The sequence below is a fragment of the Homalodisca vitripennis genome, chromosome 4 (assembly GCF_021130785.1).
Source record: "Homalodisca vitripennis isolate AUS2020 chromosome 4, UT_GWSS_2.1, whole genome shotgun sequence".
NCBI classification, from domain to species: domain Eukaryota; kingdom Metazoa; phylum Arthropoda; class Insecta; order Hemiptera; family Cicadellidae; genus Homalodisca; species Homalodisca vitripennis.
The window spans coordinates 15,537,469-15,565,142 of record NC_060210.1 but is presented as its reverse complement, the minus strand read 5'-3'; the positions used below and the strand labels follow the sequence as shown (position 1 = coordinate 15,565,142).

General features: G+C 33.0%; 1 protein-coding gene across 2 annotated transcripts in view; it reads left to right on the top strand.

The window, feature by feature from the left end:
- Positions 1–2,206: 2,206 nt before the first annotated feature.
- LOC124358982 overlaps positions 2,207–27,674 on the top strand; it is a 29,936-nt gene continuing 4,468 nt past the window's right edge. The window contains exons 1-5 of one of the 2 annotated variants that reach the window (XM_046811280.1): positions 2,207–2,315; positions 13,238–13,397; positions 21,487–21,698; positions 22,657–22,691; positions 25,206–25,376. In XM_046811280.1, coding sequence (XP_046667236.1) covers positions 13,240–13,397; positions 21,487–21,698; positions 22,657–22,691; positions 25,206–25,376 — 576 coding nt within the window. In that variant the 5' untranslated portion in view covers positions 2,207–2,315; positions 13,238–13,239. Of the gene's footprint in view, positions 2,316–13,237; positions 13,398–21,486; positions 21,699–22,653; positions 22,692–25,205; positions 25,377–27,674 lie in introns of both variants that reach the window. The other variant, XM_046811279.1, reaches the window with a different exon arrangement.

Sequence of the window (27,674 nt, the reverse complement as noted above, 5' to 3'; positions counted from 1 at the left end):
TAGAAACTGATATATTTATTCAGAGTAGTTCTTTGTTGCAATGGCTGGAAAAAAACCAACTTCATGTAAATGTAAAGAAGACAAAAAACTTGTTGAATTCTATTTAAGATCGTCTCGAACAGGTGCAAACTCTTCTGATATAGTCATTGGCGACTTTCGTCTTAGTCCTAATCCAGCGCCGATTTTCTGGGTCTGGTAATTGATTGTAATTTGTCCTTTCACAATCACATCGACAAAGTAATTAAAAAATTAAGCAGCAGTCTGTTCATCTTACGAAGATTGGCTACTTTTTTCTAGTAAAGATGTTTTGCTGACAGCTTACTATGGGTGCTTCTACACTTACATGAGTTATGGCTTGATCATATGGGGGCCATGAATCCACTAAGACTAAAGCCTTGTTTACCCTCCAGAAGAAAGCCATAAGAGTGATATGTGGACTCAATCGTTCTCAGTCATGTAGAGGTTTTTTTAGACAAAATAAATTGTTGACGTTTCCTAGTCTATATATACTGGAATGTTTGACATTTGTCTTTAAAAACAAACACCTTTTTCCAGTACAACAGTCAAATTATAATCTCCGCGGTACAAATTCCTTAACTCTCCCAAAACATTCAACAACATTCTTTGAAAAACAAACCCTTTACTCTTGCATAAAATTTTTTTCAATAACTTGCCATCTGGGTTCAAGGAGGCCAACACTTTCAATATCATTTAGGAGGAAGATAAAGTGCTTGTTATCTGAAAAGGAATATTATAGTACTAATTGTTTTCTAATTGATAAGGACCTTTAGTTATTTTAGAAACTAGGCTAGTTCATTTTTAATGTACAATGACGATTGTTATGCATGTAAATGTCTTCAACAATAAAAATAATTTGATTTGATTTGATTTAGAGATAAATCATATGATTCCCAGCAATCTATTCAAAAGTTTTATAAGGAAACCGTTATAAAAAAAAGCTAGAGCTTGGTACAGTGTTATAAATTGTGGGTTAATTACCCCAACTTGGATAATTTTGAGGTGACATAGTATTTAGGATTATTTCGTGGTGATACGAAAACCTAAGTTGATAACTGTCGTTATTTCTGGACCCAAAACACATTAATACTCTAGGTGTAATTGAAGTAAACTATTACTGCTTTTTGTGGTCCACCACACATCTACTACATTCCACTTTTTAGTATTTAGTGAACTAACATAACAGTGGTCAGACGTTGCTTTATCCTCTGAATTTGATCAAAACAATTGTCAAGAACTACGAGAATCTCTAAAATCCAAGTAAATCTCCTACATCGGTTATATAAGGCGTACAGCAATATCAGCAATATCTTTGTATAAACTCCTCACTCTTCTCCCAGTCAAACCAAAAATCTGGTGAAAAGTGTCCTGTACTTATACTGTTATTATCTGGGAATATCTCTTCCAAACATTTTTGTTATATCATTCACAGTTATAAGGTGTGTAAGGTAGCTCAAAGGTTCCCCAGTCTTCAAAATGAAATTGATTTTTAAGCATCATACTCAAAGTGGAATCGCATGTGGTCATAGATAATATAAAATAAAATGTTGATCCTTAAAAATCAGGAAAACAATAATGGACAGACTTAAAAAAATATGAAACAAGTTGTGATTTGTTTCTATTTACAAATATGGAAACTCCTGCTGGTACTGCCTTTTTTAGATGTTGCTATAGAGTTTTCAATAACTAACACAAAATTTGTCAATAGAAATAAAATTAAAACCATCACAATAGTGGGATTAATTATTGCATTAATGACAGTGGGATACAATTTCATTTGAGCCTTAGAAAGCAATGCTGAAGTGTAATATCTTGAATTAGGGGAAACTCAATTTGTCAATATAAGTTAACCAAAAACTGGTCTTAGTAAGTTGGTATATTCCTGGTGATGACCATTGGTATTATCTTTGATATCTGGTGAATAAATAATATATTTTAAAATTGTTTCTTGTGTACATTTTTTAGTAATAGGTTTTTAGTTATAGATTATTAGATACATTTTAGGTATATATTAACGTATAATATTAACTAATAAAAAAAAAAAAAAAAAAAAAAAAAAAAAAAAAAAAACAAAAAAAAACACTGTGACATGTAAATAGTTCATGAAAAACGTGGGGTAATTTTTTGAAGAATTTCAAAAACAGGTTGGGATTATCTTTGGCAGACACAATCCGTTGGCAAGACTACTCTGTGGATGGATAGTTAGTTGTGTTTGTGTACTCTTCTTATAGAAGGATACTTTGATTTGTTTTGGGTTCTTCACTTGTTATTAAAAACAAATTGTAAACAAAATTCCAGTAAGTTAAATTTGAAATGAAAAATTTATCCGTTAATGTTTTTAGTTAGGGGTTTACTTATTTGTTTATAGATAAAAAGGAGTTTAATGCAACGGCTTTTATAACTTCACTCTGTGATATATGCCCTAGGATAAAAACATTAGTTATTGTTTTTAAAATTGTTTTAAGTAAAACAAATGTTATAACTTAAGATTTGGTTTAAATATTATCTTAGTATTTATTTCTAACAATTAAATCAAAGTCGCAAAGAAATTGTTATTTTAACGTTATTGATATTAAGAACTAACCTCAATATGAGCGGCTCATTTCTGCTTCCAAATTTTGACAATTACCATTTACTTGTAATTACCTACGTAATTAATTAAGTTGGTAATAATTACTTCGTTAGTTAGTTGCCTGTCTGCTTGTTTAAGTTTTAATTGTACTTACTACACAAAGTACCAAATTACATTATAGTTCATCTGTTTTATATCTTAAAAAGTAATAGGTGGCCAACACTAATGATCGATATTCATGATTACCTAATCATTGATATTCATGAATGACAAATCCTTGATATAATTACTCAAACCAAATTATGTCACAAGTATTTACATAGTTCGGCTGTTTTTTTATCATTAAAAGTTATGATGACAAAAAACTATCTAGGCTATATAGGCCTATATATAAGTATGTTACATTTATTTATATTTATAAAATGTAACAACCAAAACAGTGTAACATTTCCTTCCTTTTTACTATTTTTAAGGTGAAATGTCAGACACCTTCTTATACAAATAAAACGTGTAGATCGCCATTGTACTTGTGGCGATTAAAAATGGAGGTATCAGTGACATTAACAAATGGAATAGCCAATCAAAATTTGAATGTTATTAATGTATTCTGCTCATCTTCCTGAACAAACATATGTATGGTTTAGATGGCGGAATCACAAATAACTTTGTTTTTTTTTTAAATTGAAATGTACATGCCAAATTTTTGTACTGTGCTTCTTGTCATCTATGATTTTCTGCGTTATTTGCCCCCGATAGTTTATCCAAGTGTTCTGTGGCAAGAACTGTTTAGTTAAGCACCATCAACCGTCCCATGCACTACTCTTCTCTGCCTCTCTAATAACAATGACGTCTGTTACCCAATCATGGCGAGTTAACTCTAATACTGTTAATTATTTTAAAAGTTATTTACTTGTTTAATTGTGGATTACGTGAACAGTTAAAATATTAGGACACAATTTATTCCTTTTTAATTGATAATCATGTTTTTGTCAAAGTGAGAGTATGAGTTATGTAACCGTATGTTATTTTTAAAACAAGAATGCTATTTTTATGTAATTGGAAGTTACCGTGTGGTATGTAAGTACATAGTTCTTACATATGAAGTTATAGTTATGTTAGTTTGGTTATTTATTAAACCTATGTTTGTTTTTTTACATTATTGGTTTGTTTATTTAATTAAATTTTTATGCATTATTATTTTAAAATTTATTTTTATCTAAACCGGGAATGAGATTCACATTATTAACCTGTTTGCTATTGTCCTACTGAACAATAATACAATATAAGGTTTTAGGGGAGGAAAATTACACGTAATGAATTTTATAGCATTAAACGTGGAACTACTTTTCTTGCAACATTACTATTGGAAGTTATTGTTAAGTAAATTTACAATATATGTTTGTTTTTTAAAGTTGCGTTTCTTATAAAGCAATGATGGCCGGAGGCATTCGTGATCGAACCATTTAGAATTTGATTTTTGCTGATAGGTACTATCTCAAGGGATGTTTTTTTAATGTCGCCATCAAGGCAGGACAACATTGCAAGTGAATGTCTAAATTATAAAAAGTCTTTAATTTCCGGGTCAAATTCCTCTGATTTAAGTATTATTGTTACTTTACATATCCAAAAATGGCGTAATGACTTACATCAGTAGCAACCAATACGAGATTGACTTATGATCATAAGAAGGTCACATGATGCTCATAGAAAAATTAAATATTACTCTTTGCGAGAAAAGCAGTTCCACTTTTAACTCTTGCACGCCACTAATAAATCCATTAACTTTCCTATAACGCCAATTTTTAATATAACTAAATTATAAGAGGTGAAAGTATAAAACAGAGCATTTTCCTTAAAATTAGCGCATTCATTGTAAAAATATATAAAGAACTATTTACGTAACTGTTTATTTCAAATAAAGGTACTTTCTGATTAACCCTTTGGATGCCAACGTACCGGTATTACGGCCGTCGGCTACTGCAACTGAAAATCGCCAACGGCCGTAGTATAGGTAGGTACGTCACGTTTTTCACCTGTAATTTTCTTACAGTTCATCTTATTGTCGCGAAATTTTGACTAATCGATAGTCGATTAGTTGCTTTGCAACCACAAAGTAGTTAATTCGTTTATGGACTGTTTGTTTGGTCGTATTTGAGCTTCGCAGCTGTTGAATTGTTTGGTCGAGATTGAGGTTACGTTCGTGTTGCTATGCGTTGTTTACGTTTGTAATTCTCTCATTACTTTTGTTGTTAGGGCATTTTTACTATGCCCCTTTTATTAGATTCATTGGTACTTTGGGATTATACAGACCACACCCAGACATGAATCGTTATTTGACATTTAGCTTCAACTGATTAATAGATTAGCGTAGAACAATATTTCGTCGATATAAAACAGGAATTCTCTTATCGCAAACCCCTCCCCATCCTCAGACAGTTGACATTTAGCTTCTACTGATTACTAGATTAGCGTAGAACAATATTTCGTCAGTATAAAACAGGAATTGTCTTATCGCAAACCCCTCCCCATCCTCAGACAGAGGTCAAAGTCGAGCGGTGTAGTAGATAACGTGATTGCAGAGTCTCGCCGCCCGTTTCAGCTAGTGCGTCGCTTTGTTTGTACTTTCGTATTTTACCCCTACATTTCTCCAAACACAAAAATTCAACAAAACAAACATTACCAAACAAAAACTAAACTCTTTATTGAAAAAAAAAACACACAAAACTTGGTTTTATTCTTGATCACACTCCGCCACCCAAAATGCGAGTGCCTCCGGTCATCAACGCGGGCTTCAGCAGGTTCGGTGCTCGCGCTAATGTCAACGAAAGAAAAACATCCCTCGAGATAGTACCTATCAGTAAAATATCAAATTCTAGAGGGACTGATCACAAATATAAATTGAATTGTAATGGAAAGGCAATTATGTACAGTGCAAAAAACTTAAATAATCATGTGATGCGGCGCGGCCTGCCGTAATCAGGATTCTCGAGAAAGATAAGATAACAGCGACAACAATACCGATCACAATACCTGGAAATGCTTGTTGATTGATGGAATGTTAGTTCTGTTACTCAAATACATCGTTTTATAATGTTCTAAGTTCATTGAAAAAAGTTTAAGCGAATCTGACCTCATTAACAATTGATAATCTTTGTAAGTTTGTAATTTTGTAATTAAAAAGTTGTTTTTTCGTTCTATCATGTTTGTTTATAATATATCTATAACTTTATATTTCTAAGTTCTTCATAGTGGTGTGGTTGGTATAATCCCAAAGTACCGATTTGTGTAGTGTCAAATATTGATTTGTGAATATAGTGTAACATTACATACAACGTCCATGCAAATTACAAAAACTGTGCCCGTGTCACATTTAGTGAAAAAAATCATAACTGGACTTCTATATAAGGTAGGCTTTTGAAACTTTGTAATTAGGTTAAGGGTTAGATATAGTTTACTAGGATATAACAGGAAATCAGCATACATTTTCTTTTAAACCACTTATTTGTGCTAAAAAAAATGTTTTTTGGAAATTTTAATTTTTTTTTTTCTTAATTTTTAACTTTTTTATAAGTTTAAATTACATTTATGCAACTAAAATTTACCAACAGAACAAGGGAATTTCATAAGCAAAATAATGGTAAAAAAATCATCAATATCTGTTAAAAAATAAAAAAGTTATGATACATTTAGTGAAAGCTTGCAAAACTGCTGTAAATGCCCTTGGCGTTTCTGGGTAGTACTTTTGGAAAATGGGCTGGCATCCAAAGGGTTAAACAGAGGCCACCTATTCAAAGCATAGGCTACTGCAGCTGATATGGTTAGGCGATTTAGGTTTACTAACCTAACCCAACTGTTAGTATTTATTGTGCAGCAACCTAACTGCCCATCCAAAGTTGCTAAATTCTGTTTATTTTAAGTGAACTCCGTTTAATCAGAAAGTACCCAAATAAATTTTAATTTCATTGTAAAATTTGATTAAACTGAAAAGTTTAATTATATTTTACTCTAAAACAAGATAAATATTTCAAGCTAATCACAACACTACTACACGACAATGAATAATAACAAGATATGTAGTAGACGTGTGCGCTCATGCACACTCGTGACAACCAAGAAAGCAGTAAAACACTCCATGGATATGTTTGGTAATGGTCCTGAAGGAGCCGCAGAACTGACAAGCAGGCAATCAGAGTTAGACAAAGGGCACTCCCGTCCACCTGCCGCTGTCTGAAGGTCATATGTAAATACTTCCTTGGCAGCCTTGATAAGCACGAAGCGTGCACCGGGATTTCGAAGGCTCTCTGAACTAAAGAACTCAAGAAACAATCTATCAGAATCAGTACACATGGTGTACATGAATGGCGTCACATGATTAAGAAAGTGAACGGTTAAGTTTACTAAATATGCTTTACATTAGTATCTAACTAAATCTAATACAATATAATTTTAACGATAGTAAAAACTATTGTGAATTGTTTAAAATTCAGAAAAGGAGTACAACGGCAGGTCAGTCAGGTAGCTTTTAAGTTTATTTTAAAATCATTTATAATTTTATATTGCTTGGCAGCAAATTAAAAAATTTAGCTCCTATGTATATTGGTTTTTTACAGAAAAAATGTAAGTTTTTTTTTAAAAAAAAAGGAGAGGCCGATCCCCTTTTAAGCCTTATTCTGTCCGTCCTCATGGGCCACTGGCCTGTGCGAGGATCTTATCAAACAGAATAAGGGGGAGAGTCGATAGAGTACAAGGTCGATGGTTCTGATAAAAAGTGCAATGGTCACAGACAGGATTTGAACCTGCGCTATCTCTAGCTCAGACCCAAAGTCTAACGACTTAGACCGCTCGGCCATCGGCACTCCGTCGGGTGGTAGTATGTTGAGCTACTGCTATGTTATTTCTATTTCTTGTTATAACTATGGTTCTCACCACTTTGCCTAAGCTATTAGCACGTTTCATCACTGACATTATAGTTTGTAAACATGGTAGCATATTCACCCGGCAAGTGAGAGATCCGGATTCGAGTCCCGGCGGAGCAAGTACTTTTTTTGATTCAGTGGTTATTGAAATTATATATATATATATATATGCACTGTAAACTGTCATGATACCCAGTTGAGGAAAGTGATCCTTCACAGTTTCATTGCATTGAAATTTTAAAATGACACAAATAGCTTTTTTTTGTATCATTAAAATTCAAATTAAATTTGTTATTGATGTGGACCCATATAATGAGATACCAAATATAACATGTGAATGGATATGTGAAAAATAAATCATTTTTAGAGTTTCTTGTGAGCATAATTTTGACATTCTGTGAAGAGCATAATGGTTTCAAAAATTAAACCAGAGTTAATTTTTGAAACTATTTTTTCTGAATGTTTATTCCACTTAGCGAACTGTCTAATGTTAAACCCAAAAACTTCTTCTTCCTTAACTATAGCCACTTCATCTATTTCTATATGAGGATTAATTTTATTTCTGCATTGGTTAGTACAAAATTCCATATAGCTTGTTTTTGTTGAATTTAAAATTAAATTGTTTTCTTTGAAAAACTTATTTATTTTTGATACGCTAAGAAAAGCAAACTCCTATATTTCCTCTTTAGATGATGCACTAATTCTTAGAGTGGCATCATCAGCGTATAAGCATAATTTATCTAGCTCTGGAATTCCTTTTAGGTAGCATAGAAATAGAAGTGGCCCCAAAATGGATCCTTGACCAAGGAGGAGGACCTATCGTCAGCATACATCAGTGTATGGCTATAGTCTTGCATGTAGCTAGGGAAGTCATTTGTGTATAAAATAAACAAAATGGCCCTAGTACAGATCCTTGTGGTACACCGCGATTAATGATCTGTGGAAGTGATTTTATCTGTTGTGTTAATCCGTTGCTGGTGTATTTCGACAATTTGTCTTCGTTCTGTTAGGTAGCTTTTTATCCAGTTGTATGATTGTCCTTTCACTCCAAAGTTTTGTCAGTTTGTCTAAAAGATGTGTATGGCTAAGGCAGTCGAAGGCCTTAGAGTAGTCGAGCAGGATAGTAGTAACTGTGTTGCCATCTTCCAGTTGATCCGTTAGGAATTCGACAAGGCTAATAAGTGCTGTCGTTGATCTTCCAGTCTGAAAACCGTGATGTAAGCAGTTGGTTGATTGACAAGTGTTGTAGGAATCTGCTCAAAAATAATTTTTCCATAACTTTAGAAAAAGTTGGTATCAGTGATATCGGCCGATAGTTAGCAAGTTGTTTGGTGTTTCCTTGTTTGAGCTTTGGATAAACTTTAGATATTTTTAAAGCAGATGGAAATGTTCCAGAAGTGAAAGATTTGTTAATGACATTCACTAGAGGACCAACTATTTCTTCTTTACATATTTTCAACAATTTTGTAGAGACACTGTCATATCCAGCTGAGCTTTTGGTTTTCAATGATCGGATTAGTTTGTCTACCTCTTCTAGGGATGTCGGTTGTAGTATTAAATTTGGAATATCTGGATTTGCGTCTGATAGTATTCTTTGAACACTGTCTTGGTTTTGATGTATTGTGTCTTCGGCTATGTTTATGAAAATATTGTTGAAATGTTCTGCAATTTTGACTGCGTCACTTATCAGTTCTCCCTGTATGTCTAATGCTAAGGACAGGGGCTTATCGTTTTTTTGACTTCCTCTCTGAATTTATGATATTTGCCATATTGCCTTTGATTTGTTATCACTGCCACTGTTATCACATCAATGTTTTCTTGTCGTCTCAGATGTTTCAGCCTAAGGTCATATTCTTTTTTTTTAATTGAGCTGCATTATTTTTGTCAATCTCACTTCCAGTTATATTGTACAAGTCTTGAGCTTCAATGTAATGTCTCCTCAACTGCGTTGCTATGGGGTCAGTCAGAATTTGCTTATTTCGTTTTGTTTTTATTCTCATTTTTGTTATAGAGCATGTCATATATATTGCGTTAGAAAGAATACTGCTAAAACTGTTGTAAGACTCCTCTGCATTCGTTGAGCTGTAGACTGCTGGCCAGTTTTGCTGGTGAAGGAGAGCTTTTAACTTAAGCAAATTTCTTGTACTCATGTTTCTGCGCTCAGCCGATGGTGGTGGGGGTAAGTAGTTATCCAAGTTGATGGTACAGAGCTGTCCTGTGTGGTCTGAGATTGCTGTGTTTAAAACCTTAACATGCAGCTTTTCTAGCTGCAGGTTAGTGCATACACAGTCTATGGATGTTCTGGAAGTTGGTGTGATTCTATTGTATGGGAGGTCCAGTCTCTAGATGTTGTAACTAGTCAAGATTTTTGTCATGTCGGATGTAGTCATTCTTTTTTGCCTTGCTGTAAATATTAATGTCACCCATGATTAATACTGGCTTGTTAGTTGGTAAGCGTTCTAATGCGTCAGATACAACATCCAGACCCGCCTCTAAGTTTCCTTTAGTCCTGTTAACCCCAACTAGGTAGAGACTGGACTTGCCAAGTTCAATCTTAGCAATTGCTACTTCACATATCATTTCCATACTATATTCGTAAGTGTCAATTGTTTCAATTTGACATTTTAAAGTGTCATTTGTGAATATAGCAACTCCTCCCTTCTGATGGTGTTTTCTGCAGTATTCTGCTATCAGTGAGTATCCTATTAGTCTTGTGTTTGACAATGTGTCTTTTGTCAGTCCATGTTCCGTCACGATCAATAGGTCAGGTTTTAAAATGTTGAGGAGGGTGTTCAGTCGTTCGATTTTGTTCGCAATTCTGTCTGTGTTTTGATGTAGGATAGTGAGGGATTTACGTTTCACCTTCTTTGGAACAGGGCTGTGTTGTATTGAACTGTTTAGGAATTGATTCCTTGTTTTTTCTGATGCTCTAAAAAAGAATCATGATTTTGATCTGTGGGAGGAGTATCAGGATGGTGAACATCTGCCATTACTTGGATTTGTTGACCAAATGCAGGTGGTGATGATGGAAGCACAGTTAGACATTCCACGTTCATATATTTTGGATATAACTGGGAGCAATGCAAGTGCCCGATAATTTGCTGCAATCGAACTGATCGCCTTTTTTAAATAAAGGTTTTATTTTTGTAATTTTTAGTTTTTCAGGGAATAGTCCAGAGAGGAAAGATGAATTAACTATATGAAGCAGTGGGTCAGTTAGTAATTCCATAGCATATTTTAATATTGGCACTGGTGTGTCATCATATCCAGTTCTATAACTACATTTTAGACTTCTGATGATTCTAATAATATCATCTCTATCAATTAGTTTGCATTGAAAATTAATATCTGAAAAATGTTGAAAAGCATTAAAACTAAGATTTTTTTGAGATGTGTTAAATTTTGCTTTGTCCTTAATTGAAGTTATGTAGTAACTATTACAAATGTCACTAACTTTGACTAGGATCTGATACTATTTTATTATTGTACCTGATGTATATATTTTTTGTATTTGGTTTAGTAATACCTGTTTCATAGTTAATGATTTTCCAAGTGTCTCTTTGTTGATCAATTTTTAGATCTTTCAGTTTTATTAGTATAGTAATTTAATTTTTCTTTAATAATTTTATTTTTAAAAGTATTATATTTCAGTTTTACGTTGTCAATGTCTCTTTGTGATTTTGCTCTTCAGGCAGCATTACTTTCAGTAATTAGTTTCTTTTTTTCTAGTTTTAGATCTTCACTAACCCAAGGTTTTTTTATCTAAGTAATTTCTGACCTTTATAACTGGAAAATAAGTATTAAAGTAATATAAAAAGATTTGGATAAAGGTGTCATATTTTAAATGATCTGGAGCTTTATAAAACTGTGTCCATGTTTCTAAACTTAATGCTAGATTAAAATCTCTCATATTTTCATCAGAAAATATTCTGGAATACTTGAATGAATAATTTTGTTGTTGCATTGAGTTAGATACATAATCAAGTATTGTAACTAACTGGCCATCATGATCTGACAACATTGCATTTACACACTCAACTTGAATCTGTGATTGTTTGAGATTGGTTATAATATTGTCTATTGCTGACTGAGTAGTGCTGGTTGACCTTGAGGGGAATTCTATTAAGTATTTCATATTGTATTGTTTTAATAGGTGCTTTAGATTTTTCACATAAGAATTATTTATATAATATCAGATATAACTGTATTTGGCGTTTTGGTCAAAGTCTGCCATTTTAATATATCTGTCTATGGCGTGGGAAGGGTTAATGTTTGATATAACTTTGTTATTTATCATTTCTACGCACTAAAACCTTTTATTGTTTTGTTCAGCAGGACGATAGCAATAGGTTAATAAATATTTTACTAGTAGTACCAAAGTTAAAGTTAAGCTTTACGAGCACTCACGTGATCTAAGTTTGAAATTGAGTATTAGTGACGGGATGTTTTTCTTTTTTTGCCAAAAGTGCAGGGCCACCAAATCCCGCACTGATGGCCAGGGGCATTTTTGATCAGTACTTTCTTGACCTCAAATCATGTCCTACATCATCCAAATTTTCCAATATTAGATCATGTTGGACGATCTGGCACGTGATCTGAGGTCGGAAAAGTATCAATCGGAAATGTCCCTGGCCATAAGTATGGGCTTCAGTTGTGCCTCCAGTGCCACCCCGCACTTCTGGTGACAAAAGATAAACATAGCTCAGAATAGTATCTAAATTCAAGCTCAGATCAAGTGAGTACGTATTTTACCTACTTATATAGCCTACAACAAATAGTAGATAGGGGCATCGGATAATACCAAAGTACCTCACTTTTTACTATTTTGAAGGATAAACATGTCTGATATCTTGTGACATAAATAACACATGTACATCACCATTGTACTTACGCACTTACTCAAATACCATACAAGTAATTGAACTAATTTGGAACAATATTGTTATTCAATAAATAAAATATTAAATTATAAATAATTATAGATGTATTATGAGGTGGCAATAATTAATAGTAAATAACTAATTATTTATAATTAGTATTTCTAATCGATAATTTGGTACCCTGATTCAATTGTCGTGGTGGCCGCTTACTATATTGCAGCCCATGTTCTTAACCTATTAGTATCATCCTTCTGAATAAAACAATATAAGGTTTCAAGGAGTGGAAATGACAAATAACAAATTTAGACAACATTAAAAGTGAAGCTACTGTTCTTGCACGAACCAATATATCCTTGCTCTGCATCTCTGGTGATATGAGCTGTTGAATGCTCAAATTGAGAGGATTCTGGCGCAAATTAATTACATTTTTGTTAATTTAGACCTTAAGTTAGGACAAAAGTTCGTATCGGGCTGACACTAGTGTCTCTGGATATCAGCATGAGCTTCTTATCATTTCCCTCACTCTGATGGTGACAAATGAATATTGTGAACACTTGTAAATATATTGACAATGAAATAAACTATAGGATTGAAATTTTGCCTGCAACATTAGTAAAATCTGTTACGCGACACATGGTGTACCTACCTTATCCATGAAGGGGTCTAGCAGGTCGTTGTATAATATCCTTGCAAAATGAACCTTTAGGTGTTGATAGGTCAAAGAATGAATGAATAGATATCTTAAAACTGTTAATTTTAATAGCAATATTGACAGTGAAATATGTTTGGCCTGTAGCTTATATTATGTTAGTGTATAGAAAAACATTAATTCTTTGCATGTTTTGTTTAAGCAATGTCAGTGTGCACCGGAGTGGCAAGCCCTGCAGAGGGGCTGATATGTTTTGTGTGCGATGGCACTGTTGTTGGACGCTACTATACTTTAGCTTCCTGCAAGACACAGGTGACCAAACAGAAGCTCGTAGAAAAGCTTGGACATTTAGTTGGAGAACAGTAAGTGTTACTAAGCAAAATGTAATTAATTAGCTTTTACAGTATGTGCCTAATTAACTAATGAATATTCTTCAATATATTTCTTCTGGTTGATAAAACCAGAAAAGAAATATGTGAGAACATAGAAAAATTATAGTGAAAGAAAACGTACAGTGCTTTTATTTTGAAAATTGCCAAGAGTATGTAATTTTTGTATTATTCAAAAGTTTTATTATTATAACTCCTAATGTTTTCTGTGGTGATTAACCTGTTGACGAGTGCGCACGGCATTTGCCGTGCCCCTATGACGGTCCATACTTAGTGACTCATTGACCAGTGACAGACTGTTAGGGAAATGTTAATAAACTTGTTTATTATAATTTAAATGTATATAAAAATACATTGTAGATTGTTAAAAGCAATATCCTCGTTTTAAAACTTTGCTAATATGTGATACTGCTCAAAACAAGGATATATACAAAGGGTGACCTCACATGTTGAACATTCATAGCTGGTTTCTTTTCTTTATGTCCAGTTCGAGTAGTGTGTTTGCATGCACACATAGCACTGCCTGAGTAGTTTTCGCTTATTAGGGTTATTCTGGGGGAGTGGCCTTATAAAATGGCCTTGTGTCCCGCCTCTGTAAAATAGTTTTTTAAGTTATCACCAGGTGCCACCACGATACAGGACGAGCAACACTGTACAGAGACACTATTAGGAACAACTGAAAAGTTCCAAAAATCTCTGCTAGACGTCACAGTAAGTCAGTGAGAACGAATTGACAGTCATTAGTCTGCAACGGAAAATGCCGTGCCTCCTCATACGGGACCAAACGGCAAATGCCGTGCGCACTCATTTGGGTATGTTTTGCTGCACTCCTCAACAGGTTAAGGAACCTTTTTAATATAACTTTGAATACTACAAGGACTGTTAAGCTTTGGCAAGTTTACTATAATAATGAATGAAAAGTTAAATTTGTTCACAAAAATCACAATTTTCAAGACAAATGTACAGTCTTAAAAATATAAACTCCCAAGCTTAATATTTTATACTACAAATTTTAAAATTATCATGAAACTTACATGTTTGATAAAATTATTAAAAATTCCCACTTTTTACATTTGATTTTTTATACCATTTGCGCAATATAAAGATATTATCACTTTGGCCTAATATTTTATGCTGTTCATCCTACTCCACTGAGTTACATGTTTTCGAGCAGATGAAGTTGACTATTTTCAACCCTCCCTGTTGAGTAACCAATACATCATTTTCTTACTTCAAAAGTTTACAGCACCATTACTCATGTGTTGCAACAGTTGAAAGCATAGATATATATATTTATTTATTGACTAATTTTTATGATCTGTGTGTCAAATATTTATTTATTTGTAGGCCTTATTTCTAAAACATTTTTTAAATCTCAGAACTTAGTAGTTTATTGTAATCAGGCACATTTTTACAATGGTGTCATAGACCTAATCAATATTAGCAATACATGTTGAAGGGTATGAAGAAAACTTAAAATAAAAACCTTATAATGTTAATAAATTGACAATAAAGTTTTTACGAGTGTAAAATCCTAAATAACTATCATACAGTAATATCTATATCAGTAGTTAATTAAAATAAGGTAATCAAGAATAAAATTAAACAACATTCAAACACATAGAACATTTAAAAATACTATTGTAGTGGACAGGGCCGCATTTACAAATTCGGCGCCCCTAGGCCTACAGACCAAAGAGCGCCCCCCCCCCCCCCCCCCCAGAGGACTCTGATTACACTGACGTAGAAATCCAGTAAATTTCTTAATTACGTAATTTTGATGAAAGATAATTACAATAGTATATATATATATATATATATATATATATATATAAATATATATGAGTGTTTTGAATAAATAAAAGCAATGAATGAGTCAACGTCGCACCCCGGACCTAGTTGACCTTGGCCACCCGCCCCGCCGAGCGCCAACACCACCCGCCGCCGCAACTTTTTTCTTTTGTGTACTTTAAAATTTATGCGCCCCCTAAAATTTTGCGCCCTAGGCCTGGGCCTAGTGGGCCTATAGGGAAATGCGGCACTGGTAGTGGATTAAATTTAGTCACTGGCTTAAAAAATGTTGTAGTTTATTAAACAATTTAATGGCGGATCTTTTTAATCAAGCGTCCTGCAGACAGTCTTTTTGTAATTTTAAAATAATGACTCTTGCTTGAATTTATGTATATCAGAATTTAGTGTTTGTTAGAGAAAATATCAAGACCTTTATCTCTCATGAGTTAGTACATGATTACAATACTAGGTTTTGATATAATCTTGTAGCTCCTCATGTAAGACTAACTCAGACCTATAACAGTTACAACTCCCAACAAACTAGATTGTTCAACAAACTACCATTAGCTACAAGAGAACTACTGATTAATAAGTTTAAATTAAGGATTTCAACTTGGCTTAAGGCAAAAGCTTTTTATTCTGTTGACGAGTACATGAAGTGCAACATGTTTGATCTGTTACAAAATACGTCTGGTTAATGTAACTAAATTAGTAGTAAGTAAATTAGTTTTTATGTGAAATGTTTTTTCATGACGAAGCCTATTGTAACTGAAAATGTTATTTAATGGCCAATAAAGATCTTGAATCATGAATCTTGAATTTGAAGATGAAATATACTCTGTTAGATGAAATATTTTTTATTATTTGTAACACTTTTTTTGCCAGATACAAATTTTTCTGCCTTACTGTTATTTCTCCAAAAGGTTATAACATATCAAAGATGAGAGTGAAAGAATGCATAGTAGACTGAGATTAACATATCTATGTTTACACATTGTTTTAGCCTATGGATCAAGTAAGTAACTCTAGCTAGTTTTGACACAACTAGTCAACATCACATCCCAATTAAGGTTATTATCCTGCTCAGTACCAGGTTATTCCACACTGTTTACACTGTTGAAGTGCGTCAGAGAAAATATTATCTTTTCAGTTTTATCATTGTTTACTGCTTGATAATTGACATTGAACCACTCCCAAGCTTTTAATGTAAGTTCATTTTGAACCTTATTTACATTTTGTAAATTTTGACTGTTTTTGAAAAAGTGGTATCATCAGGTTATAAAATAAATGCACTTGGCATATTAAAGAAAAATCATTTATAGCTATTATAAAAGAAGAGCACTAGCACTGATTCTTGTGGTACACCAATTTAAACCGTTTTTAAAATCAGACATAACATTACCTTGCATTACTGCTTGTTTTCTATCGTTTAGATAAGAATTGAAAAAATTTAGTTTGTTTTTAATAACACCATAACATGATAACTTCTTTAAAATAACTGATCGTTCATTGTATCAAATGCTTTACATAAGTCTACTAATGTAAGTCAACATTTTCAACAACTTTTTCAACAGCCATAATCGTAGATAAGTCCAGAAGAAACCCAAACGGATCTTTAAATAGGTACTGACAAATGTCAAAAATGCATATAGCTGTTCTTTTACACAGTACTCAAGGATTTTGCCAAAGATTGGCTCCAACGATATGGGACGATAGCTCGATGGACAAGAAACGGATGGTATTAGTAATCTTAAAAACCTTGGAAAATGTACCTTTTTCAAGCATCATGGTAAATAGAAATGTTAATGGATGTTCAGTGACACCTATTATCACCTTAATTACCTTGTTTGAAAACCTGTAAAAATCTTTGCTTTGAAAAAAAAACTTAAGTTAGACACACATTTAAAAACATTTCTTATACTAAGTTTTTCTACTTAAAATTAATTTTTTTAACATTGCACTGTAACATACAGTTATCTACAAAATTAATGGCAGAATTTTACCTATCAGGCACTTGTTTGCTATGTATTAATAATTTGAGTTGTTGCATTACTAAAATAATCGTTAGTCTCAGAGAAAATAATGTTTTGTAGATTTCGTTTATTACGATTTGTTCAAGTTGTAACGATATTTCATATAGGTTTGCATTGGTTTTTAGATTGTTTAGTGTAATTTTTATTAATAACTATTTCTTTTTATATTCACTTACTTTACTTGTACGTATACTGCTCTTGAACTTTTCATATAAAACAACCATGCAGTTCATAATTTGCTTTAGTTCAGCTGTGAACCACTTAAATTTAGTTTTTCCAGTGTTATTAATCTTTAAAGTTTTAATTGTACAGCATTCTTCAAAAGAATTTGTCTTTAAATTAATAAAATAGTTATATACATTGTCAACAACACTGCAGCTGTGACCAATGTGTCTGAGCAAGGCTATCTCTAAAATTTTGAATGGAGGTGGGTGTTAATATTTTTTTGTTGTTAACAATTGCCTTTATAAGAATAAGAATAAGAATAAGAATTCGTTTATTGTCATAGAGCTTACACGAGCATCGACACAAGTCATGTATAAAATATAAAAATTAGCATAAGTCCAGACAAGGAAAATTCAGTACCCAAAATATGAAGTTGCCAAAACAGTCACGCCACAATTTAAATTATTTTAAAATATAAATAAATAAATAACAAATTAAAACAGGTATGTAACAAATAAACAAACAACAAATAACAACAACAAGTAAAACACAGCCTCAGAAATTACAACAACAGAATTATATAACATTGATAAATTTTTTAATATCAATTAAAAAATTATATATATATATATATTTATATTTTGGAATCAAGTTTTTAATTAGGAAAACTTACTAAAACTCCCAGCGTGGTCAGAAATATGAAATTCTATTACTTTGCGTCCATGGCTCTGCCTCCTGTGTGTGGGGATGAGATAGCACGTGTCATACAGGGACTGAATTCGAAGAAAACAGGTGACGCAAATGGGATGTCAGTTTGGTTACTTAAACGGTGCCTCAGGCACTTATTAGGACCACTCACAAAACTGATAAATTCCTCATTCGAATCTGGAACTTTTCCTTCTCTTTTGAAGACAGCCAAAGTCATTCCAATTTTCAAGAAGGACGATCCTTGCATTCCAAGCAATTATCGGCCCATATCAATTCTTCCGGTGTTCAGCAAAATTTTTGAAAAAATTTTCTATGAAAGACTTGAAAGCTTTCTAGAAAACAAGCGGATTCTGAATCCAGAGCAATTTGGATTCAGAAAAAACAAATCCACAATTGACGCTGTGAACAACCTTTTGGAAAATGTTGTCGATGGATTGGAACGGCGAGAACATGTGTTTAGCATATTTCTTGACCTGTCCAAGGCATTTGACTGTGCATCATGAGACACTGCTGCACCAGTTGGAGAAATGTGGCGTTCGGGGACTCCCGCAGCTGTGGCTTGCTTCTTACCTAAGGGAGCGAGATCAGAGCGTGGAGATTTCGAACGTCACATCTAACAAAATCAAAATGCCTCATGGTGTCCCTCAGGGATCTATCCTTGGGCCTCTTTTATTCCTGATTTATGTCCGTAGATTGAACTCGGTGATCCAACATGGGAAACTAGTTCAATATGCTGATGACACGACTCTCTGTTTTAAAAGCAAAACACTGCAAGAACTGGAAATCACAACGTTTGTTGAAGTGAATTCATGTATTCAATTCTTTTCTGAAATGAACTTGAAAACAAATCAAACCAAATCAAATTTTGTACATTTCTGCATTCGGCAGAATACACGTTCGGATGGGCCAGCTGTATTTGTAGATAATGTCCTTTTAGAGGAAACATACTCTACAAAGTTTCTGGGAATGTTCCTTGACAGAGGGCTGACCTAGGCTGTGCCAAAAATAGATTGGAACGAGTATTCAGACTTCAAAAAAAGGCTGTCAGAATCATACAAAAATTGAGTTTCAGAGAGTCGTGTAGGGAATCTTTTAGGGAGCTTGGATTTATGACTTTGCCCTGCCTCTACATTTTTGAGGTGGTTACGTACTGCAGATCAAGGTGTACTCTGATTCGTGGCAGGGACGTTCACCAATATGAAACAAGAGGCAGGGACAACTATCGAACTCAGCATCACAGACTGGCGTTGTCGCAACATCTACCTCAAGAAGTTGGTGTCAAACTGATCAATAGGCTCCCTGAAAGTATAAAGAATTCCAACAATCAAAATCAATTTAAAACTCGTCTAAGACGCCTACTGGTGTCTAGAGCGTTTTACTCTGTCGATGAATTCATGATGAGCCGCTGGGATTTATGAGAGCATAGGATCTGAGGTCAGTGAGAATGTGTTTGAGAGAATGTATGAAGATGTAAGTTTGACTGTGTGTGTGAATGTATAAGGGGTTGCTTATAACTATAATTATAAGGGGTTTCTTGACGATTGCGATGCAATGTTGAATTGTAAAAAAAATGCAATAAAAGATGATTTGATTTGATTTGATTTGATTTGATTTGACTTTACATGTTACATCTTCATTTGTTATTTGGGCCAAAATATTATCCAAGCAAGCATTGCCTCTTGTAGGATTGATGTTTAACCCATATAAGTGTATGAGTGTACACAAAACATTTAGAAAAAAATGTGTATATGATGGTTTCCTTTTTAAATTTACATTAGTTTCCTGAAATATTACACTTTTCTTTTTGATATCTTTTGCTTATTAGGTGTCCAGTAAACTGTTGAAATAACCGAATTTATTTTTTGCAAATCAAGGTAGCTAATTCAAATACGCAATCTGCAGAAATTTTTTCACATTAACTGTTTGACAATCTATATTTTCTTTTAAAAAATAATGCACCCACCGTCTCAAGAAGAAGTTGGAAGGAATGGAAAAATTTGATCCATCAGGACATATCTAGTGCTCACTAACAGTCAAAATATGAAACTTACAACCATCTAATGATTCATTATCTCATCTATTTTATTTCTTATAAATGAAAAGTTCAGGTGATAAATCGTGCAAGAGTCTCTTACTGTGTACTGTTTTCTATTATGATGTGATTATGACCGATGTTCCGCCGCAAAGGTGTGGAGTTTCCAGATGCCGTAGCTGGTTGTTCCCTATGCTCAGTTCTGCTCTCCAATGATGATAGTTGCATGGTGAAGTTTATCACAACATTGTGTATATAGTCTGCCAGTGATATCTTTCCCCGGTTGTTAAGATGCATACCGTGGCGTGCAGATGTCTTGGGCTTTGCTGGCTTCCACAAACGTAACATTGTCACATTGCAGCAGCGAGTTCTTTCAAGACTGCATTGATTTTCTCTACTCCCGTTCACATAAACTGTTCAACAAGCAGTGTTATACTGTGTAGTCAACATTTCTAGCTGTTACCGTCAGTATTTTCACAACTAAGCACTTGTGCTATGCCCGAAGACTGCCTGCACAGATTTACATTTTCTTTAGGAGTTTTAATTCCTTTGCATTTTCTGGAGTAACTTGAATACGATCCTCTGTCATACTCTCTCCAACCGAAAGAATTCAAATGGATTTGGGCTTTTGAAGGATTCTTTATCGTTAACAAATTGTTAGTTTTTGACATTTTAGTAACTTTTTTAACTGTGCTAAACAATTTATTTTTATTACTTTAAGAGCTGAAGAGTGTGATTGGCAAGCCATGTCTCGATAAAAATGTACTTCTCTTCTGTTCAGATATTTTAATTTCATTTATACTTTACAACTTCTTTTTCAGCACACGAATAGTTTTTTCTTTCTCCGAGACTATTATTTCCAACTGTGAACCATGACTTAGTTTCATAATTTCTTCCCTAGCACGATGAAGATCTTTATTCTGAGTTTTCACAACTCCATTAAAGTTTGATAACTCCTGAATCAGATCTATGTTTACGTCTGAGTTATCTGACAGTGTATCACTATCACTTACTTGAAATGATGAGCAGAAATCATAATCATTCTTGTAGTCCTCATTGTTTATGTTTGTACACCTTACATGAAACCATGTTGGACAATCTGTACAAAAAAAGCCTTGGCACATTTTTTCACAAGAATACTCGGTTTCAGTCATTTTAATTTTGTTCCAGTTATGTTTTGCTTGGTTTTTTAATATTTTACCGATGTCCATATTACTTTTTTTATCTTGCCCAAAGAACAAATTCGGAAAAGATCACCTGAGAGTTTGTGATACACCCTGTATAATCCAAATTGATTGTAGATTATTGGTTAATCCATAAATTATGCTTTAAGGTACATGGTGGTGATATCGGAAGATGACATAATCTGCCGCAGCTGCACAACGATGATGAACAATCTAGACAGACTGGAGAAGGAGATGAGTTCAGTGCGTTCAGTCATCCTGCGGTTCCTAGAGAAGAAGTATGGATTGGATGAAGGAGAATTAGCCAACAGCAAGGTGGTTCTGCCCCCTCCACCCGCCCATCCAGACATCGTCAAACCTGGTACGTTAGGATTAACACAGAAAAGAATAGATATTATACAAATATATTTAACATATGTCTAGAAGCGAAATATAAGAGTATGTTATACATGTTAAAAGTTTTAGTTTGTATACTAGATTCAGCTTCTGTGATGACATTGTATTTTAACTGTGCTAGCAGGTGGATATGGTGTTTTTTTTACAACTTGATTTACAGTTACCACACCTGTAAGGGGAAAAATTTTCTCACAGGGCAGTAAAAACTTATTAATTCTAAGAAAATTATTACCGTTTGCAGTGATAGATGCCTAATTTATGTAACAATTCACATCAAGGAATTAAATAATTGTTATAAATAATCCTGCCATCCCACCAATATACAAAATAATCATATTGAATATAAAACGAAAGAAAGAATAAACGTGGATAGTCTCACTTGCAGTATTATTCTGTCAATACCAAAAACTCAAATTTGGGTCCAAATGCCTTGTTATTATTTACGACTGAACTGGCAACAGAATGCAGGTTAATTGGTAAGGTTGGATTGGTATTAATATAATCTTTGAAAGGATTTTTGATTGCACAGTTAATAAACCAATTAATTCATATTGCTTTCATATGATAGTACTCTCCCATACGTCCTAATATCATTTAATCAAATCTGTAGTTGTAATTTATTAAACAAATTAAAAGTTAAGTTCTGATCAAAGTTATTTTCGCTGTATTCATTTTTGTATTGTAACCAATTAATCTTATATTGACTAAAATGTTGTCCTAAAACAACAACATATTTTTACGTACCTACTATTTTGAACTGATATTTTCAATTTCAGATTTTGTAGGGAACATGAAGATGTTTGAAATATTATCTCAGAGAGACTTGGAACATTGATTATTCTGTTGGCACTGTACTATTATTCAATGTAATATTTCTATGTTTTGGTGCAAATATTGCTAATCTGCTCTTTATGTTTCAGCAGTTAAAAAGACAGAACCCTCATTACCAACATTTCATGTAAGTAATATTTAATACAACATTGTATATTTTCACATATTTCCCTATCTCATTGGATGTGTATTTTATTAATGTTTGTGATAATTTTTGATATCATTGTATGTTATTTGCCATCGAATAAACAATCATTAAATTACATTACATTATTGAAATACATTTGCTGCGGAAATAACATGTGACCACAATACTTGAAACAATTTTAATTGTTTTACTCATCCTAAAATGACGTGTCCAAAATTATGATTGAAGCTGTCCTGGAACTCATGTGGGCTCGAATTGATGACCTTATTTCCAGCACCGGTGAGGGCTCTGGTCTTCATCCAGTCTGTGCTCAGAACATCGTTGGTTTTCAGCCCCCACGTCCACTGGTACCAGCAAATCAGTTTATGTTTTTTTAAAGTATTTATTTATTAATCAAAACTATTAACACTCCTTCCTCGCCCCCCCCCCCCTACACAACAATATCCATTCCTATACAATGTTAAAAAATGCCATCGTCAGAACAGTCTGAACTTAATCGGATTCTTCTTCAGAAAATAAGTACCTGATGAGGTACATGTTTTTATACATTTCCTTATTGTGTTTTTATTGTTTGCCTGTTTTGGTGGTTTGTTAAATGTGATCATGCATTTAAATAAATACCTTAGATTATAGTGTACCCCGTCGGGCACATGATTGCTTAATTTTTTAGGTACACAGAAAAACGTTGAAATAAATCTTTTTGTGCAAAATTACCAAATCTACATTTAACGTTAAAATTTAAGGTTTTTTACCACTATTATTGAAAAATTTAACTGCAAATAAAATAGTCTGGAAATAAGCCTTTGTTGCAAACGTGTTAAGCTTACTCCATGCTTTCAAGCTATAAACGTAAATAAATTTAAAATGGTACCTAAATTAAGTGAGAATATGATTGTGTTGTCACATTATAATGTTTACAAAGAAACAATTCAGTACAAAACATTAGTATCTGCTGATTAAGTAAAAGGGGAGTTTTCAAGACCAGTGGGTCAGAGCCCGAAGGGATTTTTGAAATAGGAATGTGCCTATATATGTTAACCAGGCACCCTAAGAATGTTCCTGTCAAATTGCAATACAATCGATCCAGTAGTTTTTACATTATTGAATTACAGACACCATTAGATTTTTACATAATAGTATAGATCAATAACGATACAACTATGACATGTATATAAGAAATTAGTATTGCATGTTAAGTATTCATTATGTTTTTTCTACACTAATGTACATTAAAGAAAATCTCTATGCTTTTCAACATATAGCTGATATTCATGGCTACGAAACAAGGTATAGGCTAAGTATTGTTACAAAAAGATGTAACTACCCTAGCACTCAAAACAGCTTTGTATATCAGGACATTAAGTTATTCAATGCATTACCTAGTGACGTCAAAGGCATGTCCCTAAACAGGTTTAAAACCACTATTAAGTTATGGTTAACTGAAAAATGCTTTATAGTGTAAGTGAGTACTTTTATATATAGGGTAACTTTTAACCTGGTTTTGGTCCTTTAACATCAATGTATTTTATACATTTTTAACACACTTTTATAAGCTTTGGTTGTATCTATGTATGTAACGGAATCTTTGAGCATAATTTTCACTAATTTCCAGAAGTCTGATTAATTTGAAACTTTGCATACGTATCAAGGACCGATGACAATGCAATAATTTGATCATAGTTTTCCATTATCCTTATAAGGACCACCAGGATTAATAAATTCTTTTATAGATCATTATCTCTGTAGTGGAGTAAAAAAGATAGAGCTAGCGCGCGATAGTAAAAAGTGTGGGGTGCATTTTACTACATTTCATAAGTCTCCTCTCAAAGATAATTACCGATAGAATGATTGTAATATTTAATATATCAAGCACCCCACGCTTTTTACCCTGAATTAATTTATTCTGTTAATAACTTAAATTTTATTATAATTTTATTTTGAGGTGATTGACTATGAATGATTGTTTTGCCTTCTACTACCATAATATAAACTCTTTGCAATTAAAAATTATTTTCTATTTTTTAGTTTGGTTAGCTATAAAAGCGTGGTTTTTTTAGTTTTTTAAACTATTATTTATTTTTTAGTTAATTTTACACCTGGACCACTAAATTGTAATTTTAAATTAGGCCAAGGCCTATTAAACAAAATATTCACTGTTTTGACAATGTCCTGCAAAATGACCAAAAACTTTACTCTTGAGGTAATAAAGATGTACTGAGGGTACTTTACTCAGGTAGTAAAGAAAACATGTATTTAAAGGATTGATGAATTTTAAAAATATATTTGTACTTAATAATTATAGGCTAGTGTGGATTGTTGTTATCCTATAACTGATGACGTTTTTATACACTCTGTGTTCTGACAATAAATTATTGATTAATTAACCATTAAGAATATTAGTAGTAATGTATTTGTATGGTAAATATAAACTCGTCAGAGAGGTAATCTGTCACCCAAGGTGTTAAATATCTGTACAATGTGATGTACGTGTAGGAACGGAAGAAGCAGTCGGCCAAAGCACACAACGAGCAGGAAGCAAAGTCCAACGTATGGATGCAGTGTGACAGATGCAAGTATACGACACCGTACAGTTCCTTCATGATCAATCACATCCACAAGCACAGCGAGCCCAAAAAACAGGAGGAGAAACAGAACAACGCTCAGGTAGGATTCTTCCTTCTTCGAGTTTATGTGCTTTAAACTCATCTTTAACACTTTCACTGCCGCCTCCTCATTTTGACAAATTTCTTACACTGTCACCCGTTTTAACGGTTTTTTAAATAAATCATTTTTTAACCAATTATAACAAATCCATGGTACTTACATTTTCTCAAAGCTGAACTCTTCCTCTTTCAATACAAATGCTCATGCATAAATATTTTCAAACAGAAAGTCTTGTTTTAAAACAAAATTATAATTTCTTTTGTAAAAAAATCAAAGGTTGACCTAAAAACATCAACATGTTCTAATCTGTAATATAAATATATTTCTCATTATTATTTGCTGTATTCAGTATTTGAATTACTTTCACTATATCTACAAATATTTACAATTTAAATCCCTTTATGTTTGAAGAATTTTTTTTATTGTGGGGCCCTAACCCACATGTTCCAGGGCCATCATCAAAATCTTCATCAGAAGCTAACAAACCATTTACTTTATAAAAACACACGGATACAAGTTTTTATTACTATTATGCTGATATTTGATTTTTTGAGTAAAACTCAATGTCAACAAGTCCATTGGTAGTAAAATCAGGATCATTATTTGTGTAATTTTGGAATAAATGACCACTTTCACTGTCACTTTAAAATCTGAGTAACTCTTCTAGCATTTGATTTTCTTCAATACTTTCATGATTAATTATATTTACTCAGAAAACAATCTAAACTAAAGTAATAGCAAGCAAAGCAATAACAATGCAGATGACGAATTAGCAGAACAACAACAAACGGCTGCCGCGACCACGACGCGACAAGGAGTTCGTAATAAACCACTTTTTTTCCGCTATTCCAGGTGACTGCCAACAACGTTTCATAGATCATAATCCATAGAGTAATAAATCAAAACAAGCAAATGGTGAATGCATATCAGTGCCAAAGTCTAAATATGTTTAAATGCATTTTTATTAATGTAAAAGTTGGCACCGTCAAATGACGTTGTCGGCAGTGAAAGCGTTAAATTAGTATGAGAGCAACAAACTGTGGATTTGTATGAAATTATATAACGTCCCTTTCAATCCCTGGGCATGTCGTGTGCATTTACTCACTAGTGCTTATTGACATGCCGGTGCATCCTGACATTAGCAGTCAGTAAAACCAGATAAGAGTTTCATCTCCAAATAACTCCAATATTGGAGTGTGTCAATGTCGAAATTATTCATGATGAGTTCGGCATTTTTACAGTGTAGTTAGTCCACTAAATCCACCAACTCACTTTTTTTGGCCAAGCAGCAAAGTGTTAAACAAATTTCATGATCTAAAATTTCATATTTTATGAAGAATAAAAAAAGCTAAATTTTATGTACTGAAAAATATTTTACCAGTAAAAAAGATCTGAGGATTGTTATTATGTGTTACATTATTTATTTTCAACTGATGAAATTTTAAAAAAGTAGTCTAAAACACTCTAAAATACTTATTAGAAGTAATTTGTTCACAATAAACGGATATAATTTCAACAAACAATAGATACCTGCTTAAAACTCAAGATCGCAAAAAGATCAGACTTTCAAGAGATGCTAAAAATGAATATTTAGACATAGAGAATTGTTATACCATTCAAATAAAAGTAAAACTCTTTGGCTTTCAGGAAGTGCAAATAAAAATTTGAAAATTATCATTATCATTGATTTGTGAGTTAAATTATGATCAGTTGTTTTTGTTTTCAACTTACAGCATAAAACAATGCGGAATGTAAACCCTACTTATAAAATTTCTAGATAAAAAACTATAAATAATTGTACTTAAAAATACTCAATTGACCACTTCTTCTACAAAGTTAGATGTTGACAGTAGTATCAACTACAATGTTCTACGACGAATAATATTATTGTAAGAGGAATTTTCCAAACCAGCGGTTTTGTTTTCGATGCAATGCAAGCAGAAGCCAAATTGGTAACTATAGAAAGTTAAAACTTTTTTTATTTTATAGCTAAAATAGTAATGGGTCAGTAATTTTGTATGCATGAAAATAAAGTTTAGAAAGTATTTTTACCAATGGTATACGGTTTTTGTTATTTTTAACTGTATTGAACATTAATTCTCATTCAGAATGATGTACTGCATCAACCAAATTTGTTGTCTGCTCATATGGTTAAGCTGTCCGCTCATATGGTTAAGCTAGGTTTACCAGATCAAAAAAGAGTCAGTCATGAATATCGTTTTTCTAGCCGAAAAAATCAATTGATCATAGTTTACGCTTATATTTGTTGAGTTAAGTATATCAGTTGCTGGCTTCCAA